This window comes from Panicum hallii, chromosome 1 (genome assembly GCF_002211085.1).
Source record: "Panicum hallii strain FIL2 chromosome 1, PHallii_v3.1, whole genome shotgun sequence".
In the NCBI taxonomy this organism is placed as follows: Eukaryota; Viridiplantae; Streptophyta; class Magnoliopsida; order Poales; family Poaceae; genus Panicum; species Panicum hallii.
This window is the reverse complement of record NC_038042.1, coordinates 7,299,600-7,317,706: the sequence shown is the minus strand read 5'-3', so window position 1 is coordinate 7,317,706 and position 18,107 is coordinate 7,299,600. Positions and strand designations below refer to the sequence as shown.

At 45.2% G+C, this 18,107-nt stretch overlaps 3 protein-coding genes, 1 long non-coding RNA gene and 1 other non-coding gene across 8 annotated transcripts; 1 reads left to right on the top strand and 4 right to left on the bottom strand.

The window, feature by feature from the left end:
- Window positions 1-2,563: 2,563 nt before the first annotated feature.
- Window positions 2,564-7,242, bottom strand: LOC112899507. 2 transcript variants are annotated; one of them, XR_003230063.1, is made up of 17 exons: window positions 7,007-7,242; window positions 6,310-6,501; window positions 6,040-6,201; window positions 5,876-5,926; window positions 5,639-5,773; window positions 5,517-5,540; window positions 5,286-5,397; window positions 4,854-4,979; window positions 4,709-4,758; window positions 4,285-4,443; window positions 4,113-4,208; window positions 3,916-4,031; window positions 3,670-3,793; window positions 3,414-3,527; window positions 3,241-3,321; window positions 2,934-3,143; window positions 2,564-2,813 (listed from the first exon to the last, which is right to left on the bottom strand). XR_003230063.1 is itself a non-coding variant. In XM_025968009.1 (17 exons), the coding sequence occupies exons 1-16, from the start codon at window positions 7,073-7,075 to the stop codon at window positions 2,997-2,999; spliced, it is 1,758 nt and encodes a 585-aa protein (XP_025823794.1). In that variant the 5' UTR covers window positions 7,076-7,242; the 3' UTR covers window positions 2,564-2,813; window positions 2,949-2,996. The 2 variants fall into 2 exon arrangements, 1 of the variants encoding a protein (XP_025823794.1); XM_025968009.1 differs by having other exon boundaries at window positions 2,949-3,143.
- On the bottom strand, window positions 6,669-6,740 carry TRNAQ-CUG. The gene has a single exon. It is a non-coding gene; the product is annotated as a tRNA-Gln (tRNA).
- A 113-nt stretch (window positions 7,243-7,355) lies between the features above and the next one.
- LOC112899533 lies at window positions 7,356-13,031 on the top strand. Its single transcript, XR_003230066.1, has 3 exons — window positions 7,356-7,592; window positions 12,058-12,155; window positions 12,451-13,031. It is a non-coding gene; the product is annotated as an uncharacterized LOC112899533 (long non-coding RNA).
- On the bottom strand, window positions 8,118-11,789 carry LOC112899485 (G-type lectin S-receptor-like serine/threonine-protein kinase SD2-5). Its single transcript, XM_025967978.1, has one exon. The coding sequence runs from the start codon at window positions 10,996-10,998 to the stop codon at window positions 8,476-8,478; it is 2,523 nt and encodes an 840-aa protein (XP_025823763.1). The 5' UTR covers window positions 10,999-11,789; the 3' UTR covers window positions 8,118-8,475.
- Window positions 13,032-13,166: 135 nt separating the features above from the next.
- Window positions 13,167-16,918, bottom strand: LOC112899489 (U-box domain-containing protein 4). Of its 3 annotated transcripts, XR_003230061.1 has the most exons (3): window positions 14,333-16,918; window positions 13,533-13,585; window positions 13,167-13,454 (listed from the first exon to the last, which is right to left on the bottom strand). XR_003230061.1 is itself a non-coding variant. In XM_025967987.1 (2 exons), exon 1 carries the CDS (start codon window positions 16,568-16,570, stop codon window positions 14,378-14,380), a length of 2,193 nt encoding a protein of 730 aa, XP_025823772.1. In that variant the 5' UTR covers window positions 16,571-16,918; the 3' UTR covers window positions 13,167-13,585; window positions 14,333-14,377. The 3 variants fall into 3 exon arrangements, 2 of the variants coding, with proteins under 2 accessions (XP_025823772.1, XP_025823783.1); XM_025967987.1 differs by having other exon boundaries at window positions 13,167-13,585; XM_025967998.1 differs by lacking the exons at window positions 13,167-13,454; window positions 13,533-13,585 and adding an exon at window positions 13,773-13,790.
- Between the last annotated feature and the right edge of the window lie 1,189 nt (window positions 16,919-18,107).

The following is an 18,107-nucleotide window of genomic DNA, read 5'->3' as shown; positions in this document are numbered from 1 at the left end:
CGCCCCCGCCCCCGCCCCTGCCGTGCCCTCGCCGCACCCCTGCCCGCGCCCGTGCCCGCGCCCCCGCCCGCGCCCCTGCACTTGGCACTCGGCAAAGAAAGTATCTTTGCCGAGTGCCGTAGTTCTGGCACTCGGCAAAGTTAATTTCTTTGCCGAGTGCCAAGGACCTGGCACTCGGCAAAGCGTCCGTTACGTACCTAGCTTAAATTTTGCCGAGTGCGGCACTTTGCGCTCGGCAAAGGCTTTGCCGAGTGCCCGACGAAATGCACTCGGCAAAGTCTCCTGTGCCGACAGTTTCTCTTCCGTGTGTCCTTTGCCAAGTGCAACACTCGGCAAAGGTTTTGCCGAGTGTTTTTGGAGCTTTGCCGAGTGTTTTTGACACTCGGCAAAGTAGCCGTTTCCCGTAGTGCTGGCTGGTTAATGGACATTTTATGATTTTTCTCTTAATTAATTAAATTGCAAATTTAGTGCACATTTGAAAAGAAATACTTCCTCTGTTTAAAAATAGTTGCCAAACATTTCCGTCTATGACATTTAATTCCTAAGAAATTCGTATAATCTAACAATATGAGAATTATATATTATGAAAGTATGAATTGAAAAACATAAATCTTAAGTTAAACTATATGATTTTTAAGGAACTGATCTCCAAAAATATAAAATTTTGACTGAGTACAAGACTTGAATGATAACTATTTTCAGTACAGGATAAATTGTTTTTCTGGCAGTTTTGCATGAGTGATCAATAATTTTAATGCCTTTTATATCTTCTTTCTTGAGTGATTGAAAATTTTTCTTGTATAATTTACAAGTTTTCCAATAACTTTGTCAAATCACCAACAACATAATTTTCAACCAATTCATTTCCCACGGTTATGGTAGTTAGTTATTTAAATATACTAAAAACCATTGATGGCCACTTATGAAATAAACTATTAGGAAATATTAGACGCCTTATAGTGTTAAATGAAGGGAGTATATTTTTATCTAGTTGCATATATACGCTAGCTGAGAGGTGGTTTAATAAGGACATTGAAAACTACTAATCAATCATTTGCCAATACAACCACGAGGCCAATCTTCTATAGTTGGTCAAGGATTTGATACTTTATTTTTCTTAAAAAAAAATTAATGGTTTGTTCTTAGTGTAAACACCATCTTTTGCCGAGTACTAGATCAACAAGAATGTTATGAGATGCTCGTTATAAAAAATTCATTATGGGATCAAGGCATCCAATACGCTATCTCATTAATTAATGCACAACTTATATAGCAACTGTCAATCAGAGAAGTCACGGATTCTGCCCCTTTCAGTAATCAGTTCATATCTCATAAACCACAGATCCAATATAGACAAATTTTGGTACGAAAGTAGATCCACGAGTCCCCTAACCACTGCCAAATTTTTAGCTCAATCGGACAACGTTCACCACCCAAAATAATCATCGACTGAAATTGCTCTGTGTTGAAACTGCAGTCATCCGAACTGACGAAACCCCTCTCAAATCTAATGCTCTGCTCAGCAAATCCTCAAACCAACTGACCAGATCGAAGAACTCTAAGTGTAGAACGAGCTCACCAAGTTTGGCGTAAATCCAAGCATATTTGAGCCTCCAATTACTGACTCGAAGCAAATCGGTTTAGAGCCACCAAATCTGGGCAGACCTTCTTATTTTTACTCTCTTCTCTCAAGTTATGTTGTGTGTTCTGCTCTCCCCCTCTCTCTCAATTGAGTCTAGAGCTGGGTTGAGAGGAGGCTAGGATTTTTCTTATGTTTTATACTCAACCATTGAATCAAACACCAAATTAAGGGTGCGCAAGTACTAAACTTGTGGGCTGTCTTGCTGAGCTCCAAATCATCCTTCGTATGGAGGGATAGCCCAACAAGAAAGTCTGTATAAGTATCTGACAATGTAACACACATATACACCTCTTTATATGGATGAGGTTACGACGAATTCTCCTCCTCGTCATCGTCGACTGTGTGGCGGTGCTAGCGGGGGTGGCAGGCATTCGCCAGGTCCTCGGCCGGCAACCTCAACCTCTCGGAGCTTTTGCTGCTTTGCTCGCGGTAGATCGTCGGACTCCTCATCCATGGTCTTGTGGTCTGTACCGCCAGGCGAGGAAGCCATGGCTAGAAAGGGAGGAGGAACTGAGCTGTGGTTTTTGCAAGATGAACGAACAGAAGGGACGACCAAGGTGGGGTTGTGCAACCAAGACGAGAAAGGGGGAATATGTTGATAGGCATTGAAGGGAAAGGATTGGGGATCAAGCTATTTTTTTGATAGAGGAAGGGGTCTGTAATTCTGTATTGGCCTTTCGAGAACTCACATTATGGTTGAAAATAATTGTCTACCGATCTCTTCTTGCAGAGCCTTCTCCCGCGCCAATGAGGATCCTAATTTGACAGTTAATGATTTTTTTTAAAACACGTGATTTATGCTAGGTATCCTTTATGTTATACTATAGATTATTTATTTTTTGTTCTTTATTCTATTAATATATAATATATATACGTTGATTGCCGATTTTTTATTTTCGTTCATTACGAAATGGAGATCTCTTGTCATAAAACACGTGCAGTACCCTACTAGTAAGAGAGAGAAAAATACAGATATAAGATCTGCTCTATAGTAATCCGTATCCTAGATTTACCATCCAAATGTCACCTACAATTCTACGTAACTCACGTTTCTCTTCATATACATGCATGGTAAAGACAGGATATTGTCACTGCCTGCTCATTTTACATTACATATCGAAAGCATCTTCTTTCACAGAGGATCTCCCCTTTGGTATTAAAATCACCATGGCTGCAAAGCATGCAACATCAGGATTATAGCAAATATCATCAAAAGCTGTAGCTACTGACACAGTATAAATAATAATGAGTTCCAGGTTTCAGTTCAGCTCAAGGATGGCTCAAGACTTACGGAGTGGAGGGTTACCATGTCAAATTTTACCAAAGCAGATGGCATTCTTCATGCAACGATTCTTCAGACCTGAGCAGGTGTTGCTTCTAGTGCCTCTTTACCCGTGATGCCTTCTTTTAATTCTTTAAAGTACACATCATAGTCCTTTTCAGGAGGGGGGTTGGAAGGGTCAATCACATATGGTTCGCTGAATGGAACAGTGCTCTTGACCTGATCAAAAGAATTGTTGCCATTAGCTTTCTCTCAAAGATAATTGACAATTATGTTCTGTTCTAATAGTCTTGGAAACAAGTTGCAGAGTTTTAACCTCAAAAGTTTTCCCCACCGCGTTTGGGCTTGCCAGAGCTGCTACACAAATGCGGGCAACTTCTTCCCTTGATATCTTCCCCTGAGATAGCGCAACAAGCTTATTAAATTGGTCAGAGGATGAAAAAGAAGAGCACATTGTGATGTCATGATGATGGCGCTTCCTGTACATACTGTGATATTGTCCCCCTGGTCAAATATGAGATCCGCTCCAGCTGGTTCCTCAGTTAATGCACATGGCCGGACAATAGTGTACGGAATACCACTTTCCCTAATTAGATCCTCTCCCTGAAATGCCACCTCAGACGTTATGTAAGGGTTTCAACTTAACCAACATGATAGACATCCTTCAAAGACAATGTACAATTATGCAAGGGAAATGAAGGGGCCTTCTATTTTCATAATTATGAGTTTAAGACACTGAGCATACCTTCAACTTATAAGTTAAGATGGAGCCAAGCTCTTTGTTCAAGCGAACAGCAGGTGGTTGCTTGCTTAAATCTAGACCCGGTCTTTCAGGCCTTGTAACTCCTGCAGAACTCACATGAACGAACCTGTGCATGAAAAACAAAAAAGTTTAATTAGTCCTGAATAGTTCCAGAAAGAAACTGAAAAATGAGCTCTACTTTTTCTGTTGAACTGATGTCATCTCCTGAAAACTACTAGATAGACAAACCTTGGAGTGATCGGCTCATTGATGTATGCTCTAATACTTGAAAAAGGAAGCTCGAATGGACCTTCAGTAAATGTTGGGTTGAGTTTTCCATCATATTCAAACTTGCTGAACATAAGCTACAAAATTATCACATTAATGTTAGATAATTGTTAACCAAGTGTTCAAAGTTTACAAAAAGAAAAAAAAGAAAGAGATACCTGCAGTGATGTAATGTTGCTTGCATCGAAGGGTGGAGCATCAGTCATAGTACGAGCACGAAATACAGGTTTCAGAGAAGAGAAAGGTATTTTAACCTGATCCAGGAATAAGAACATAGCTCTAAGTCACTGAAACAAATAATGAAGATATTTACAGCATATTATGACATACACTTTGCCATTCTCCCTTGGTTGTGTCAAAGCTTTCTGTATAGCCAACAGTATCCCATTCATAGCTTGTCCGAATAATGAGTTTATACCGTCGCCCATCACCTTTAACTCGTAATTCAATGCCATCGTATGCTGACAGGTCCTCTGGCACAGTGAAATTCTGCAGTTCGAGTAAAATAACATACTGTTAGAAATTAAACATCACTATAAACAGGATTCACTAGCAAATAAAAATAATAAAGTTATAAATTACTGTTTCCTGGATAGTTTACATTTGCTTATGTTGCCAGAAAGAAAATTTCCATTTATTTACATGAAACAGCATAGGATATAATTGGTTATTGCAAATAACGTAGCACATAAATAGTAATGATATGCCTAGCAGTATTTTTCTTTACACATAATACATGAAAGTAGTCAGTTACCTTTGTCCTTATACTAGTAAACCCACCATTATTTGAAGTAGATACAGTACCTAGGTAAAGGTGATGCACGGGTAAGCTTACAATAGCAACATTTCAAGCAAATGCAACATCTCATACACAAGGTTCAAGGAATAAAAATAAATACCTTTGAACAACCCAGTTGGCCCGCCAGTTTCACTTCCTGTTGGTAGGATTTGAAAAGTACTTTCACTAACACCACCCATTACAACATCATCAAGAGCTCCCCACACAATCTTTCCAGATAAGTTGCCTATATAAGAATGAGAATATTGCATTAAGATTAATGAACTCATAAAGAAAGTAAACAAAAAGTGGATTTACTTAAAGTTTTAATATCAAAAGGAAGTAATATGCTATGCAACAATAGCCAATTATGGGAACAGGATTACATGGTCCCAGGGCCCAAATGTCAGTAACACTATCAGTGGTATCTCTTGTACTAACTATGACTTTTGTGGCACTATAGATCGAGGTCTTTGGTGAACACAGTAGTGCCAGATGAAATATATGAGATAAGTTGAATATTTTTAATTTGATCAACCAATGAAAGGTATACCTTTAAGCCCAAATAGAAGTTTCCCTTCACTTAGTCCAACACTGTTCTTTATGGCATTAATCAAGTTTTGCATTCCGATGTACTCTACCATTTCAGGTGAAGGTCCCTTGATCTGATTGGAAAAACATATAATGTAGTGAATGGGGTCTCATAAAGCAAAAGTTACAGTTTTTAATTAGGAGAGAACCAGGTGCTACTTCTTAGACATGAGAAGATTTCTCGATGCGCTACCTCAGGTTCAAAAAACTTGATGCCCTGCATGAATAAGAGACTGTAAGTGTTACACCATTGTAGCCAGATGGCAGAATTCATAAACTTTTTACATCTCTTTGAGTATTGGGCATATGACATACTTGTTTGTACTTCTGTCTATCTGGTGTATCACCTTCCTTTGGTCCTACTATGACAGATACAGCGTTCACTACTTTCTTGATCCCTTTGAAGAGCTTAGGATCGAGTGTATCTTCCTTTGTAACATCTCCTATGATCTGAAACCAGCAGTTGCTTTGAAGTAGGTGCAGAAGTGCTGTTGACTGAAATTAAATTCCACAGCACAGCATGCAGAAATTCAAGTAAAATAAGTAACCTACCAAATCTAAATCGCGCCCCAGCATGCTCCTTGCCTTATCTTCATTTCTAGCCTGAAGTCAAAAGAATGGAATAAATATCATAAGGATTATTAAGCAGCAGTTCTGTTCATGTAACAGATGGAAATGTGAAAAGCCAAAAATGAGTTTAGTTGATAGTAGGATACCAATATTCGAACTGGTACACCCTTCTTCCGCAAGATGTCGACCACCCGGCGCCCAACACCACCAGTGGCTCCAGTGACCAGCACCACATCCAATGTTTCCATTTTCTTCGGCGCTTCACTAGAAGCAGAGCCAGTAAAACTGCTAATGATGGACTCTACAATCTACAAGAAAAGGCAAAAGCATCAAGAGCTCAAGACAGCTAGCATTCATACCCCCAAACTGAATGTAAAATGCCAGCAAGCAGGAAATGCAGAAGTTGGTGACAAAACCTTCAGAGGGTTTGGGGGCCCGTTGAAGAAGTACAAAGTCCTGACAAATCTGCCGATGTCCCAAGACTGTTGCCCGGCAAAAGCTATTACCTCTCTCCGTGATGGGCTGTATGTGATCCGTGGAAACTGTTTGGAACCGAGAAAAAACACCTTCTGTTCTGTTCTTGTGGTGCAGGAAGCAGTGAACCTCACCTGATGACAAAATAGCAATACTACATTACATATCATGTTATCAGGACACTTGGTATTAGCAGGAATTGCTGGTTTCAATAATTGGATGCAGTAACTCTGAGCTGGTCAACCTGATCCCATCAAATCGGAATCAGAATCAGAATTGAAAAAAAAAAGATGGAAAAAATAGGTCCCACCGAGATTTGAACTCGGGTTACTGGATTCAGAGTCCAATGTCCTAACCGCTAGACCATGGGACCTTTGATGACTCTAGGCTCCTACTAAAATCCTAAATCTGTAAACTCTCGGCCTGTGATTTGTCGAGTTTAATTAACCTAATTGCTCCAGCTGATGATGGCAAATCCCTAACGACCTCGTCTAACATACGAAGATTTCGGTCAAATATAATTATCGAATGGGGACTTGAGTTTCGACAGAGCATCGAAAATCCACGCGAACTCGGCGCACCACTCGCCGAGAGAGACGACGCAGTAATGACTACAAAGAGGAGGAGGGTGGCGCTCACCCGCGGCCTGGCGAGAACCACCGGGGGAGACGGAACGGCGGCGGCGGCGCAGCAAGAGGAGCAGCTCATCTTCTTCTTCCCTCCCTGGAGGAGACGAGACGAGACGACAGCAAGGGGCCGGACAAAAGGGAGGGGGGTTCTCTCACCACGCCATTGGGAGGCCGGGACTGAGGCTGCTGCTCTGCCAATCGGGCGCCGCGCGACGATGACGAGGAGGGGATGCCGCTGGAGCGTCGTGGAAGGGAGGCGCGGGCCACACAAATTCCTGCGGTCCGGTGCGTGCACGTGGTGCGCCCACGACTGGGCGACTCCCGGCGGCCTCGGGCACTGGCAGCCGTCCAGTGGGACCTTGAGATTCGTGCGTCATGAACCTGAGGCCCTAACGTTGAGGAAAAATTTGCACAAGACACAACCAGCCGCCCGCGCTGCGCCGCTCTCACAAATCACAACCAGCCGCATGGCACCTGCACTTCTGGCTTGAGATGGATCGCTCCATTTCTCCGGCAGACCAGCCCGCGACCCGTTCGATGAAATGCGCGGCCGGGGCGCTGGGCACTACCCGACCTTCTTGTCCGACGACGGCGCGGTACGCTCTCCGCACTCGCCTTTTCCATCACATTGCTTCGTTATGACTTATGAGCCATGTAGCATCTTCGTCTTGGTAAGAGTTAGCACGGGTGCGTACTGGCATAGTAGCATCGCCAATTCGCCATGGCGTGCGCCGTGCGGTGTAGGCCAGAGGCCAGCTAAGTTGCTTATACTTTCCTAGCTAGCGGTGTTGGTTAATTCGTGCCTTTTCTTTTCCCTAGTAACTGACACAGATCATCTCCTTGAAGACTGCAGTTGTTTGAGGGCAGTAGGAAATGGCCAAATTATATGTTGCCATGCCACACGACAGATAACCTGCTCTCGCTTTTTTCCACAAACAAGCCGAACATAGACAAATGGTATGCTTCTGCATAACGCACCAGGCCTCCAATGTTCTGGGAAATATCGTCATCACTTCATCATCATTATCAGTCAGAGCTCTCGCCACATGCCTGTTTAGCTGCTATACAATCTCATCTCGAACACTACTAAAAAAGTTTTTTAAAAAAATGATAGCACATGATTTTGGAAGTGTATACAGTTTTTGGTGTTATTGAATTGCAGTTGCTATCCGTGCAGCATAAAGTTTTGCAGAAAACGGCACTACTCTGTCGACAAATAGAAAAATTATTTGTGACTTATTGGCATATAGGGTGTCCCAAGGCGACAAAATATGCTATGCTAGTTGAAGCAAAAAAAAAAAGTAAAGTTGGAACTATCTCTGTTCTTATTTTATGCTTTTGGAAGATTCTGATTCCATAAAACCTCATATTTCATTCACGCATTAAAATAGTTAGGAAACAAATTAACAAAAACACTGCACACGATAATTGCAACTGAATTACATGCAGCCTTCGTTTTCCTACTTTCCCAATAGCATATCATCTTGCAGACACTGGCACTGGGGACAAAGGGGATGAAGCATCAAAAATATCATCTCTGGCTGTTGCATCATAGCCTGAAGTGCTTTCTGTTTCCATATTACTTTCCAATACCTTCACAACCTGGGACATGGCCGGTCGTTTACCGCAGTCGCGCTGCAAGCACCACACAGCTAGCTTGATTACTTCTGTCATTTCTGATCCATGTAACTGGATATCTTCATCCTGATTGCTGACTATGTCCAGAACTTGCCCAATCTTGATTTTCTCTTGCAGTATATTAATTAGATTAGCGCTTCCTTCAGGCTGATTGTTTTCCAGGTTTTTCCTTCCACTAACTATTTCCAGCACAACTACACCAAAGCTGTAAATATCAGCCTTCTCAGTTATTGTTGATGACAACCATTCTGGTGCTAGGTAACCCCTTGTTCCTCTGATTTTGGTCATCACATGGCTTTGGTCCCTGTCGATTAGCTTTGCTAGACCGAAGTCAGAGATCTTTGCATTGAACTTGTCATCAAGGAGGATATTTCCTGGCTTGATATCAAGGTGAGCGATCTTCTGGCGGCATTCTTCATGAAGGTAGGCCAAGCCCTTTGCGATGTCTAGGATAATCTTATATCGAGTTGCCCAACTGAGTGAACCACTTTGGTTCTTTCTGAAGATCCATTTATCCAGAGACCCGTTGCTCATATGCTCATAAACAAGGAGTCTGTGGAATTTGTCGGAACAGTACCCAATCAATCTGACAAGATTAATATGATGGATGCTACCAATGGTAATGACTTCTGCCATGAATTCTTCCTTCCCATGGCCAATGTCACGCAAGCATTTGACAGCAATCTTGACATTTCCAAGTTTTCCCTCGTAGACTGGCCCGAATCCTCCTTGTCCCAGCTTTTTGCTGAAGTTATTGGTTGCTTCTCTCAGCTGTTTGTAGGAGAACCGTGTAGGCATCCCGGCCACTCCTTTAAATGGATCGTCCTCTTCCATCCTCTTTAATATTGTTCTTCTGATCATGAGAATGAGTAGGCAGACGACTGCAACAAGAACAGGAACACCGATGTGGAAAGCAGTTGCATTTATTTTCTTGCTTGATGGCGGTGGTAACGTCTGCACCTTGACATATGCAGATAAATTATATCCAACTACTTCTGGCTGGTAATTCATAAGTGAGAAAATCTTTGGCAGTAGAAAGCAGGAACCATTCCAGACATTTTGATGCCGAAAAAAGACTGCCTTGCATGAACAGGTCTTCAAGCATGCCTCCTTGCAGCTTTCTTCATCTGTAGTCCAATTATATGCAAAATTGAAATACGTGACATTTGGGAGTGCTATAAGCTTATGATATTGTATCAAGTTACAGGACAGAGGGGTCACAAGGGAGCAACCAAGGTTAGGTTGCCGATCATCCAACTGATGGAAGAGGTCAACATCAATATTTCCACTTGGGCAACTGCATTGTCCTTGTGAACAGATTCCATATTCTCCGCATACTGTAGGGTATGCACATTCATCAGGATACACATGCAGAACATCAGCAAGAGCTTTCCATGAAATACCATTCCATCCATAAACCCTCAGGCGCCCATCATCCTCAAGGCTCATGAATTGTGCTGATGATGGCAAAGGCAAAGAGATATCGAATAGCTTGATATCTGTGCTGTTGAACCTAAGAAATGCTGAGAAGCTCCCTTGTAAGAAGGAAATGTGAGCTGTGCTATTCTTCGCCTGATCAGAGGATATGTTTGTCTTTGATTGAACTATTGCATCGGTAATATTAAAGCTTTTCTGATAATAGAGCTGTGGAGGATCTGCATCAATGAAAGCATAGAGGCCATTGTCTAGCACAGTGAGGTAGAACTGACCTTGAGTACTATTTGCTACCGAGGAAGTGGACCTAACCCTCTTCCCTTGCCACAATGACTGCCCAATGAGGAGTGTGTCAGTTGGGTGCGCAAATGATTCCCACACCGTCTTCCCCACCATGTCGAAGAGAATCAGATTCCCAGTCTCAGCAAGATTCATGCCAACAACAGGGCTTCCTGTTGTATTCGTGGACCAGACTAATGAACCATCGAAGTCTCTGAGACTGAGATTTCCGTCCTTGGTAAACTGCACCGATGCATTCTCCTTCACAGGATGGTACCTGTTAGCTGTCCACACGACCCTTGGCGTCGTTGTGGCATTGAAGGCAAGGTTGCTTGGATCACCAATGGACAAGAAGAAGACTGCAAAGAGGAAGACATTGCAGGGAGCAGCGCAGATGAAGCCGCAGCCAAAGGATGGACCAAACCCGGCAGGCTTCTGCCTGACAAGAATGGCTCTGATTATGGAACCGTCGCCGTAGGTTGTATTGTAAGGGATAGTAGCTTCATTGTTTGTCCAAAGAGAAGGAAGGTTGGCAATGGGGCTAGGGTAATCAATGGACCAAGCTTGGGATATTGGAATGGACAGCATGAAGAGGAGTAGCAAGCTTTCAACCCCAGGCATGGCTGGTTTCTGAGTTCTTGGACTGGACATGGAGATCTCTGCAGATCGTGTGATCTTTTGGTCTGGACAATTGAAAGATGGAGACTGATCTCGGAGAGAAACAAGGGGAGGCAGACATGAGTTTAGAGCTTGTCTGGAGCGAAAATTCGGCAAAGACAAGCGTCTGTGTATCAGATTAAAGAATTGGACAAGGGGATGAGTGGAGACTTAGTGGCGTTCAAGTCCTGAAAAAACAAACCTAAAGTACACTGGAAACAAGACTCTGATGATTGTTAGCATCAGCGTTCTGATGACGTCATTCTTGGCAATGTGCCAATTCCAACACCCTTGGTCCTTGTTCTGATATCCAGTTACTGAAGTTTTAGCTGTCAATCATGAAATTTGCTGTCTGCAAACCAAACTGTCCATTGAGGTGAGCATATGTTATGCAACTGAGGCCTATCATTATTGGTAAAAAGCTGGGGTTCAGGAATCAGGCGAGATGGATTGGATAGTTTAGACTTATCCCAGTTATCGGAAGTTGTCATGTATACCACTACCTATCTATGAACTAAAGAAGTCATGTAGAGCACTCATGCAAATTCAACTTCCTCGCCGACATAAGTGGTCAGATCAATTTTGGACCCATGGTGAGAGTTAACGTATTGTATGGTCTATCAAGTTAATGTATACATGTATATTCTAACAAGAAATTGGTTCAGCAATTATCTGCCGCAACGATTTTATTTGGTCATCCTGCCCCTGGTTCTGTATCTTCACTCTTGAATTTCCTTAATGGACGCTAACAAAACTTTTTTACGACGAACTTGTTGAAGCATTTTTTTAGAAACAAGGTCCCCCCGCTTTATTTCAAGCAAAACAAAGCACAAAGTTTGATCAAAAAAATTTGACATGCAAAATGAAGCATTTTATTACTTGTGATCGAAACATGAAGTCTTAGCAAACTTTGACCTGATAATTCATATTTCCAGTGTCATGACTAGATTTCTTCAATCAGCTGGAATGAAATGCAATTAGCAGCTTGTATTCAGTGTCCATGAGAACAAGCAAAAAATGCAACTTTCTTAGCTAAGATATTTGTTTATGCAGTTGCTTCTGAATGTTTACGAAAATCACACTGTCAAGTAAGTCGTGGGATGACCGTGGGATCCACGAACACCAAGACAGAGACCAAACTAGTTTCTCCGGTATGGATTTAAGTGTGAACATGTATTCTTGGAGAATACGTTCACGTGTTTGTGCTTTGTATCTACTACTCCCTCTGTCCCAAATTATTGATCGTTTTGGCTTTTCTAGGTGCATTGTTTTTATTATACATCTAGATATATATTATATCTAGGTACATAGCAAAACTTATGTATCTAGAAATATGAAAACGACTAATAATTTGGGATGGAGAGAGTAATCTTTAAACATGGAAGTGTTTTCGAGGAGCTAAAATCTGCTCCATTCTAACCATGGACATATCAAATTCCATCCCAGATCTCTCAAGTTCACTTGCTGCCCAGGGCGGTTTGAAGACGGTGAAAGGTGGTTGTGGGCCCCACATGTTGGTGACCTGAACTCGTGAGAACCACACAATCAGTTTTGGAGCAGTTCCAGTTCTCCTGATACCAATCTTTACAGCTCCATGATCAGGCAGCTCCGGCACATCCACATCAGCTTCAGAAGGAAACCACGCACCCAGTTTCCTCCAGTCAAGCGTGAGTCCAGCTCAGAACCTAACAATAATGATCAACTGGAAACCTCCGCCACATGGCGACTAGCATCGAAATGATCCAGGTGTGGACAAGTCTGGCACCCTTGTAGACCTGGCCTGGTTGAACTCTGACGCAACGAAGATTCGTGTGGTGTGAAACTGGACAGAGCTGCGGCCTAGAGAACGGACGGCCTTTTTTTCTCAGGGAAGACCAGAATGAACTACTAGTTGGTGAACATCCAAAAAGAAAAAAAAACAAGTTAGTTGACGTTAACAAAACGTGAGCAGTATGCTAAGGCCCGAAGTCCTACTCAAATAAGAGAATCGTTGCAAAACTTTCTGTCTTTGACAAAAAGAATTGGCTGATGATTCATACATCCCTGAATTCTGGAAAGGTTCTCTAAACTTTCTAAACGGCTACTAAAAGGTTGCGTTTGCATCCAAAATGTTTCAGTGAATTTAGTTATGCCAAAAAAAAAGTTTCAGTGTACAGAAATGCCATGCTGGAAAGAACTTGCTGCAGAACATAAGAGAATCTGTTGTTGGGCCCAGAATCAAGTACTCAAGGGCATGATAGACGTTTCAGCCTACACTAGGATGTTTCTCCAGAATAAGTCTGTCTGCGATCCTATCATCATGATATGATCCACTTGTCCGGCTGTTGCAACATGCAAACAGACAAGGTATCAAAATGGGTGTAGTTAAATCTCCATCTGGGAGCACAAATATTCCACACGGTTTCTAATGAACAACACCCACAGCTGCACAATGGAAGGCTGTGGGCCACCTGAAATAAGCAGTCCAAAACCAACGCTGATATGTGAACGTCAAGGGTTACCATCAGATCTCTTCTCATTCTGCTTACCTGCAGCCGTTCTTGCTGGAGGCGCCTAGCTTCTGCGGGTCCTGGCAAGCACTCTGTCCATTCAAACTTTTGTGTGAACACCCCAGATCAGCATCATTGCAAGTTGAAATTTTTTATCATCTGTATTGGTACTCAGCTCCTCTCCAACAGATCTTTTGTCTCTTAAGCTGGAGTCTTTCCCATAGTTCAGCAAGAGATTGTCTTGCACACATGTACACAGCACTCTAAACTCATACAGAATCTTCAAATATTATCTTTCTGGAGGAGATTCAGATTCTGGTCAGAGCTCAATTCTTTGGCAAAAAGGTTGTCTTTAGCTGAAGATTATCTTCAAGAATCAAGGTGTTCTGCCTTTTAGGAGATATTCTTCAGATTGGCACATATTCCCTCTCCTATGCTAGAAGTAGAACCAGCGCCAGTTTTTTTTTTCCGACCAAAAGCAAGGCAAGTAAATGTTCAAGATGTGTTTGCGATAATTCATCCTCTGTTATATTACAAGTCCATCGGTGAAATGATATATCATTTCTTTCCAATGTTGCCCCAAAGTAAACTACTAATTATGCGAACAGTTTACAGCAAGTAGCATACATATTCGGTGTTTTTGAAACTGAAACAAAAAATAAATAATTTCCAAGCTTGCCAAGGAAACATCAAGCTGGAATTCTACCTGTAAATCTATATCTGCACAGTTATTCACAACCAAATACACACAGGCACATCTGATATATTTGATTCTTTGGATTAAATTTGTATACCTTCATTTGAGCATGAAATGAAAGAATTTTGGGGACAAAACTCACCAAATGTGAAAATTATGTGGGCTCTGGAATGGAAACTTTTTCCACCTAGGGCACAGGCACTGAAATTGACACAGGGTTTGACAACTCCCCGCTGCCAAAGCTTGCAGCACGCCTCAATGTGCTGTTCCCTACCAATGAATGATCAACCACTGTCAAGGTACTTCCGAGTGCCAATGCCGATGGCATTTGGCTTCTCTGGCACATCTTGACAATCAAGCTTGCTTTCTTCTTGGCACGCTTTGTTCCTGTGAGCGTGATGTTCTGTATTACTGTGTTCAATCCAGGTATCTTTGCCACTCGCTGTGCCAATGTTGATCCACCTCTACGGCATATCTCATATAAAGCTGAAACTGCATTTTCCTTGCCCTTTGGAGTTCCTCGCCTCATTAATCCAACAAGGCTAGTGATCACAGTTTCAGAACTCCCAACAAGATGCACGATGGTAGGCTGTTTCATCAACAGAGCCAGTGCGCCAGCAGCTTCCTCTGACACGGTGTCATTCCTCAGTGACTCGATTAAAGCAACAACTGCAGATGACTCAAGCATCCGACTTGAGCTTTCTGGATGTGTTGAGAGGTTGAAAAGTGCCATCACTGCATCTTTCTTTCCCCTTGGTGTCCCTCTGGTCAGCATAGAGGCAAGCTCCTCGACGGCCCCTGGCTCATTCATGATCTTCTTCTTGTAATCATGGACAACAGATAAACTGAAGAGCGTTGCTGCAGCATTCTCCTTGGCCTCCGTAGTCCACCCATTCTTCAACACACTGACGATAAGCCGCAGGCAACCCTCTTGTTCCATAATCCGCGTCTTGTTCGGCTCATAGATCGACAGATTGAGCAGCGCAGTCACCGCATTCTCCTGCGCCATCCAATCCGACGACAACAGCAGCCTGCATAACAATGGGATCGCACCCAACTCAGCAATGAAGGCCCGGTTCTGCTTCCCAGTCTTTGCCAGCAACCGGATTTCCCTAGCTGCAACCGGCTTTTCACTATCAGATCCCTCCTCCAGCATCCTGACCAAAATCCTTGCTGTGGCCTTGTTCGCCTCAATTGCTGCCTTGCCGCTGCACGATGCAGCAACACACTCAATCATCCCCTCGTTGCTCTCCGGTGAATCATACTGAAAGCCATGCACTCCGCACCACTGTGAAATCAAGCTGCGGAGCGCTCTGTTTGGCACAAGCCGGTTGTCGGCGAGGGCCTGGCCGGAGTTGGGGCAGGTGGAATGCCCCTCCTGGATCCACTGTATGATCGACGGCCGGTCATACGTCTGCCCGGTGGAGACCACCACGGGGTCGCGCATCAAATCCAAAGAAATCGGGCACGAGAACTCCTTGGGCACCGAGAAGGAGCTGTCGTCACTGCTGCTCCACGAGAGCAGCCGCTGCCTGTCGCCCGTCGATGGCCAAACACGCGACGCCTTTGTGTTGCCGGGGTCGAAGAGGGAGAAGAGGCAGTACCGGAGCAAGGCGACGACGCCGCCGACGAGGGGGAGGTCGGTGTCCTCCTCTTGGCTCAGGATTTGCTCCTCCAGGTACTCGATTTCAGCGCGGCAAGAAGCGGCGTCTGAGATGCCGATTTGGACGAGGAGCGATTTGAGCTTGGAGTGGTCGAGCGGCTGGCCGAGCTCGAAGTGGCGCAGGGCGGCGAGGAGGCGGTCCCGGAGCGCGGCCTCGGCGGGGTCGTGGTACTGACCAGGCGCGCGTCGGCGGCATCGGGCGCGGAGCAGGTCGAGGTGCTCGGCAGCGTCCCACGACAGACGGAGCGATGCGGCGGGGAGAACGTCGAGGACGACGGCGAGCTCGGCGTCGAGGTCCCGGAAGGAGGCGGCGAGGTGGGGCCCCCTGAGCAGCGCCCACGCGCGGCCGGCGGAGGCGACGTAGGAGACGAGCAGGTCGGCGCGGAAGAGGACGACGTAGAGCTCCCGGAAGCAGAGGTTGGCGGCGTCGGAGAAGGCCCCCTCGCCCTCGTCGCCGAGGGCGAGGAGGAGCGAGTCAAGGAGCGCGGAGAGCAGCGCGAGCCGCCGCATGAGCGCGTCGAGGTTCCGGCGCTGCGACGGCGGGCGCGGGCTCGCCAGCAGGTCCGCGGCGAGCGACGCCAGCGCGCGGAGCAGCGGCGCGCCCGAGAGCCCCGTGGGCGCGAAGAACGCGCCGGCCAGCGGCGGCCTCCGCCGCTGCCGGGGCGGCGGGCGGCGCAGCAGGAACTCCACCGGCGACGAGGCCGGCGCGGCGGCCATGGGCAAGGGCACCGGGGACCGCGCAGGCCCCGCTCCTCGCTCGGCTCGGAGGAATCCCCTCCCCCCCTCACTTCCTTTGACCGGCCCCTCCCCCGCCTGACGAGGCGAGGCGATCGATTGGGGGTGGGGCGTTAGGTTAGGTGGGGGGACGGGGACGGGCGGCGACGACGCGGAAATGGTCGTGCTCGCGCAGGCGCAACCACCGCTGGCGTCGGCTTGCGCGGTGGCGCCGCCCGCTGGGGCTGGGAAGAAGCGGCCGGCCGCGCGCGGGGCGGAGAAGGCGAGGAGGCGGGGGGAGGGGGCGGAGGCGGAGGCGGAGGCGCTGGCGGAGGGGGAAGAGGGGGGAGGAGAAGGCGGCCCCCGACTACGGCTTTCGTCTTCTAGAGGTGAGCGGTGGGGCCCACGGCGCCAGCCGCTGACATGTCAACTTTCCTCGCTTCGGTTTTCATAGGGATCCACGGTTTTCCTTTTCATTTTCATTTATTTATTTAATTTCCTCCGGTTTTTCCCTCTATTTTTTTTTTATTTTGCCTAAGCGCTAGCGTTGTGACTTGTGCAGGTGTAACGCTACGCGCACTGGTGGGGTCGGAAGGTTCAGAGGTACGCGATGCAGGTCTGGTTCTCCTCCGTACGCGTATTCTTTTTTTTAGCATTTTGTCTGCTAAACTCCATAATCACCGGCGGTATCCTACGAACAAAGAGAGAATTTCCATGTGATCATGCAATCAGCTTCTCCCCTCGAAACAAAAAACATTCCATCAAATTTTGTTTCCAGTGTGGTTTCTCTAAATTGTTTCTCGGAATCCTCTATGCATCAAGTAGGACCACACGATCTTAGCCAATGCTTCCCGAGCCCGACCTCAAGCAAGTAAACACAAGGTCCATAACTACGAATGGTTGCAAAATATAAATCAATAGTATTACCTCGTAGGGGTCGTAAAAGTACGTCCGCGTATTTTATCTGTGGACGGAATTTGTTTCCAAAGAATTCTCTTGAGCCGAACCGTGCTCGTGGATATTGCTTATAGCCACACGGAGTTCGAGAGGACAATATTTTTCTTCTTGCTAGAAGCCGACACCCGCATTTCAGGATCCTACCACGTACATAATAGATTCATTCATGCCGTTGGTGTGGTCTAGCGTGACTCCAGTTTCCTCTCCCTCTAAAATTCACAAACTGTGTTTGGCGCTTCCCACTACACAAAATCGCCCAAAGCTTCGTTTAGATCACCTCTAAATTCCAACTTTTTACGCTCTCTCTCCATCACATCAATTTCTGGGACACATACATGGAGCAGTAAATGTATGTAAAAAATAACTAATTGCACAGTTTAATTGTACATCACGAGACGAATTTTTTAAGCCTAATTAGTCCATGATTAGATAAAATTTGTCAAATACAAACGAAATCACTACAGTACCAAAAGTTAGAAAAATTTGAAATCTAAACATGCCCCAACATGCAAGCAGCTACCAGACCACCGGATGGTAGGTGCTGGTAGCACCGTGGTACCCGACCAGGGGTAGGGCTGTTCGA